At 38.0% G+C, this 6,192-nt stretch overlaps 1 protein-coding gene across 1 annotated transcript; it reads left to right on the top strand.

Moving 5' to 3' along the window:
* Positions 1 to 1,755: 1,755 nt before the first annotated feature.
* On the top strand, positions 1,756 to 5,983 carry LOC144639816 (uncharacterized). Its single transcript, XM_078499101.1, has 3 exons — positions 1,756 to 1,821; positions 2,989 to 3,124; positions 3,744 to 5,983. The coding sequence occupies exons 1-3, from the start codon at positions 1,756 to 1,758 to the stop codon at positions 4,094 to 4,096; spliced, it is 555 nt and encodes a 184-aa protein (XP_078355227.1). The 3' UTR covers positions 4,097 to 5,983.
* Positions 5,984 to 6,192: the final 209 nt, after the last annotated feature.

Raw genomic sequence — 6,192 nt, 5'->3', positions numbered from 1 at the left:
GGCTGTTCCGAAAACGCGGAGTGCGGAGTGCGGAGTGCGGAGTGCGGAGTCTGAAAATGCGGAGTCTGTAAAGAATTAAAAGAAAAATAAAATAAAAATAAAATAAAAAAAGTGTGATAAAAAAATTAAAATAAAATGAAAAATATATAAATATTAAACTAAATATTAAAAAAATAATACACATTTTTGCACAGCTTCGCCCGAAGCAGTGAAGCGGATCGTTTAGACCGCGGCCATTTCTTTCTTCAAAAATGACTGCAGTTCACGTTTCACGAAATATTAACAAACAGTATTTCCAATTTTTTGGAATCACTACTCGTAAACTTCAAATAACTTTAGTTTCTTTTTTACCAAAGAGCCTGAAGCCATGTTGCTTCGCCTGGCTTTCCACGAATACACAGTAAACTCTCTAAAAGAACCATCAGCAACGTGGCACTTTTCAACTCCGCCTTTTATGCTAGACGAAGTTCAAATTAAAGAAAAATGTACAACAACGATACGCTACTCCGCAGCACTTAATAAAAAAGCAAAAAATAAATAAATAAAAATTTCCCCAAAAGTCATTTAACCGCCTTTGTGCCGTGGATATCTACATCCATCTGTGGACATGTCATTTTTGGTTGAAATCATGTTTTCAGTGCAAGAATACTAATTCTTTTGATTGTAAGTTCTTTTCGCTGGGAACTCGGAACCTGGGAACCGTTTATTTCAGGTGTCATGGAAACACGTCTGTGTCAAGGACAATCGTGATAACTGGTAATGGTTATGTCAAGCTTGCAATAGCTTTTGCTTTTCACTACAAATGGCACATCTGTTGCTGAAAAGTAACATTGTATATTTTGATACGGGTTAGATGTACACTGTCTCGGTTCGTTGTTTACACAAAAAACGGTTTCATTCTCGTGTGTTTCCATACATAGTGCATGGAAAATTGGAAATACTGTTTGTTAATATTTCGTGAAACGTGAACTGCAGTCATTTTTGAAGAAAGAAATGGCCGCGGTCTGAACGATCCGCTTCACTGCTTCGGGCGAAGCTGTGCAAAAATGTGTATTATTTTTTTAATATTTACTTTAATATTTATATATTTTTCATTTTATTTTATTTTTTTTATCACACTTTTTTTATTTTATTTTTATTTTATTTTTTTTTTAATTTTTTTACAGACTCCGCATTTTCGCACTCCGCACTCCGCACTCCGCACTCCGCACTCCGCGTTTTCGGAACAGCCGAAGAATTTGTGAAAATTCGGCTTGTTACACCTCTGCAGGCATATAAGCCTAGCTATCCTGTTTCACTTTGGTCCATGCAGACAAAAATGGGTGAAATATATACCCCGTTCAAGACAAAAAAGCCTGAAAACCATACCCTATCGGGCCGCACGTCCCCGTTAAGCCCTAATAAGAGAGTGCCCCCCCCCGTCCCCCGGGGGTAAATGTATATATAGTAATTACAGAGATCGAGTCTCGTAAAACAAAAACCAAAGTAATCACTCCGGCCAATCACAAAGGATACAGACAATCCAGTGAACCAATCAACTCGAAGCAAATACACGAAGTTGGCGCCAAAAGCGGGAACACGTGTGTGAGCGAGTCACGTTTGGTTTTGATTTTACTTGTGATTGGTTAAAAAAGTGGCGTGAGCTTTATAAAACAATCATTTAGCGTAGTAGAGCAAAAACAAAGAAACGCGAATTACTTTCGACATTTAATTGTATATCGCTCTAATATCTTGGTTTGCAAACTTAATTTGCTAATGGCTTCCTTTACATATGTTTTACAGAAGAATCGCCGCATAGAGCCTGTGTTGGAAGGTCCTATGGTAAGTTTTAAAGAAAAGAGCTGTGCCATGAAATATTAAGGCCATCCCAATAAAATGTTTCGTTTCCCATCGCCCGACCGACCCATTTTTTTCGAAAAGTAAAAAAAAAAATTCCAGATTCACTAGTCAAAGGAGCAAGTACTTTGATTAACAAGCACACGATCTTGTTAAATTAACAACAATTGGTATGATGTGATGTCGACACTACGTTTTTTAAAGGCTGTTTAGACATTTGATAATCGTGTTAATATACATCTTTTATAACGAACGAAAAGACCACGTTTTCGAGTTGACTATATTAGTGTCTTTCAAGTGTTCATTCTTTTTTATTTTATTTTTTTTTTGCCCGACCGACCGACCCACCATCACAGGATACGGGGCGATGGGAAACGAAACATTTTATTGGGATGACCTAAGCAATATTTAGCTATCTACAAAAATTACCAACCCGACATGTGAATGTGAATGTTGTTTTATAGTGGTTATGCACTTAGCTTCGAGATAGCTAGTTTACAGGCATGCCACTGAAACAGAGGAAACAAATATTTAAATGAACATAACAAGGTTAAAAATCCCAACTGGCAGGAGGCAGACCAGTTGGTTATATACAAAGCGTGATCGAGGATTTGAACTCAGGACAACCGAGAAACAAATCCAGCTAGTGGCAGGGGCAGGTCTTGAACCGGGGACCTCCGGATTACAACACCAGCGCCCTAAACCACTCGGCCACGCTTGCCTCCCTAAAGGTCATAAGGGTAAAAAGTAACCTCTAAGGGTAAAAAGTAATCTCTCTAAAGGGTAAAAGTAACCTCTGCGTTCGAGCCTAGTGGCCCAACAAGCCGGAGCTTATCCCGGTTTCCGTAGCATGAAGCGACTAGGAGTATTTCTACTTCATCCTGGAAAGGATGCTAGTCCATCGCAGGGGGACTCTCAGCAGTAAATTTGCCGGTACCCATTTATACACCTGGGTGGATTGAGGAATTATGAGAGTAAAGTTTAAAGAGAGAGAGAGAGAGAGAGAGAGAGAGAAAGAGAGTTAAGAGGCAATAAGAAACCAGAATTAAAAGAAACAAATATGGTTAAGATTGACGATGATTAATACTTCACTTCTATCGCTCCTTTGTGCAACATGAATGTGTCTCACACTGTTCTATACGTTTTTAATAGAATACTCGAAATCATGGCAAGTCACGCACGGACAGTTCATGGGATGAGGTCGTCAGCAGTCTATGTCACGGTGCGAATGTTTATCGCTTTATAACCATTGATTCAGGAGAAGAGGGAAACGCCAGCAAAAATGCGAGTAAGTATACATTTAGAATGTGGTAGTTACCGTTGGGAGGGGTGGGGGTGGTAAAGGGCACAGAAGGTTTGGAACTTCCCATTTCGATTCCCTGCCGTATCGTTTACTTTTCGTACCTGCGTCTTTTTTCTTGCAAATACCACACACGTTTTACTTATTTCTCCAGGTTTTTGCCACTTTTGGCAATCCCTCTTTCCCACCCTCTTTATACTTCCGTGTTCTTTCACGTCATCGCCACCACGACCAGGACCAGGACCAGGATCATGTCCATGACCTATGACCTTGACAGTGATTTTGGCCGTGACCCATGACCGTACCATGACAATGACCATTATTATGACCGTGACCATAACCTTACCGTTACATTGACCATGACCGTGACTTCGGCCATAACCCGTGACCGTACCATGGCCGTGACGGTGACCATAACCATTCCCTGACCGTGACCGTGCCGTGACCATAACCAAACTGTGACCATGACCATGGCCGTGAAGATGATCACGACTATAATCGTCATGCAGCCTTCCTGTTCTGATTCACTCACATATCAGTGAAAACATCGTACTGTTTAGTAAGTTCTTTTTGTATGGTCTTAATATTATACTTTTTTCATCCTCAGCCTCCATAAGATCCTCCACAACTGCCACAGAGACTCCACGCACTGAAGCTCGCACTAACAGGAGCATGACCACACCAACGAATGGTCGCTCTAGAAGAAGACGACCAGGCGGACCTTTAAATAAGTTTATCAGGCAGTTGTTAAGAAGGAAGCACATCAACAACAACAACAATTCAACGTGTGAAATCCTCAGCGGATGCACTCGCATTTGCGTCGGGCAGAACGAGAAGTTAACAGACGTGTCCGATTGCGGTAGATTTAAGATCCACTGCACATCCAAAAGGCTGTTCAGAAGGACGTCAAAGGGTAGAAAGCACCACTCGAAGAACAGGAAGACGAAAACTCGAGATTAGATAAGTAAGAGGAACATTTGCACTTGTTGCAAGAGGACACAGTTGATGTCAGCAGAAACCTAGAAGATTTTCGAGAGTATATGAAAACTTTAGGTATAAAGTGAAATGTGGTAGAGACCATAGACTTGTAAAAAGCAGGAAGCGCCAATCTTCCTTAAGATGGCCATGTTAGATAAAGATGTTTTAACATCTTTTTTTTTTCTTCTTAAAAGAATTATGGAGAAAAGTGAATGAGATTTATAAAGTAACACAGTGGTTTATTAAGTTTCTTCAAACTATTATTGATTCAAAAAAGAGAAATTATTCTCTTAAAAAGTTAATAGACTCTCCCGGTCCTTGTTTTCATATACTCAATTAATCCAACCTCGTGCTTAGGTCTTTCGGGCTTGCCAATCCAAGATGGCGGAGTGGCATCATTTTGGACTTGAACGCCTGAAAAATCCCAGGGCGAGATTGCAATGAGCTGAGCAGTGCTGAGGTGGAAAAAATAAAATAACACAGAGTTACAAAAGTCTTTATTGAGTAGCTTGGAGTGTCTTGGCAATCTATGAAAACGTTCTGAAAGAAAACAGGTTAGGCAAGTTGTTACTAATTTAACTGCAAGCTTTAATTGTTGAGTAAAGTTTTGCTAGAAAATTATTTTGTGTTATTAGCCTTTTTCAGGCTACTCTAAAATTCGAGTTTAAATAAAGTTCATGTTATGTTATGTTATGTTATGTTATGTTATGTTATGTTATGTTATGTTATGTTATGTTATGTTATGTTATGTTATGTTATGTTATGTTATGTTATGTTATGTTATGTTATGTTATGTTATGTTATGTTATGTTATGTTATGTTATGTTATGTTAACTTGTAAATGTATATTGGCCATAAGATGGCTAATGACTATTTTTTGACTAAGTATGAGTGATTCTTTTAAAGCTTCATTGGTAGGTAAATTGACTCCTAACTTTAAAAGTGCTACCTGTCTGATTGTAGTATTGCGTTTTTGAAGGAGTTGTTGTTTATGCGAAGTGTACTTAAAGGGACTGTGTCACGGATTTTAGCCAAAATTTAGGCATGGAAAATGAGCACCAAATTCGGTGAAATATACAAATAACCTCATAAAACAGTGAAGGAACATTTCAATGACACGGCAAATACAAAAGAAGGTACGGATGACCAAAAGTGACAAAGATTGAAACGAGATTGCGATATGGGTTTTTAAATGTTGTTGGGCTGAACAGTTTTTAAAGATCTCGTTTGATTGTAACTTTAAATAATAATGCCCAGGAGACGAATTTGGTTGCAATGAAGCTATAGTTTTGTCATTTATATCCAGGGTAGCAATTTTTTTCAAAAAGTGAGTTTCATAACGAGTTTTTTGGCAAAAGTTAATAAAATAAACTTCTCTCAGCCGTGGCACAGTCCCTTAAACATCAACAATGTATGTACTTGACAATTTGTATAAATAATACCTAGAATGATACGAACTTGTGTCTTTGAACTTTCTAGCGATAAACAGAGGACAAATACGCAGTGTAAAGCAACAAAGTAATTATAACGTTATCAAATAAGTCACTAGTCACTGCAAACAACTAAAGACGAAGGTATTAAAATTGTCGTTAATTTTGACAGACAAACTAACTATAAAAAAATTATGCCATCGGGAAAAGTTGCTTTTCTCGTGTAATGTAAATTCAGGTTAAGTGAGAAGTGTTTTAAAAACAATGCATTTTATTATGTGATGTGGTAAAACTCCATTTTATTGGTCTAGCACGCCTGTTAATGGAAAGACGTAAGCTTAATTGATTTTATCGTTTGTAAATGGTTATGTAAGTTAAAGCATGTAAATAAGACATGTAGTTCTTTAAAAAAGCGGATAAATAAATGTTGTAAACAGCACGATCTTCTCATTATTCACGAAAATGAACGTTTCACAGAAAATAAGAAGCTCAAAAAAAGCTTATAATCGCAGAGGGCCGTTTTTCACACGATCTTCTATAACGTTAACTTGAAGGATTTGAAACATTACGTCCACAGTACTGCCTTGTTTAACATTGTCATCATCCGTATGCGCCTTGTTCTGTTTTGTTCTTTCGTGTTCAATTTTA

The sequence above is a fragment of the Oculina patagonica genome, unplaced genomic scaffold, assembly GCF_052425735.1.
Source record: "Oculina patagonica isolate OP01 unplaced genomic scaffold, crgOcupat unplaced134, whole genome shotgun sequence".
Taxonomy (NCBI): domain Eukaryota; kingdom Metazoa; phylum Cnidaria; class Anthozoa; order Scleractinia; family Oculinidae; genus Oculina; species Oculina patagonica.
Note: the sequence above shows the minus strand (reverse complement) of the source record. Positions and strands in the feature narration are given on the sequence as shown.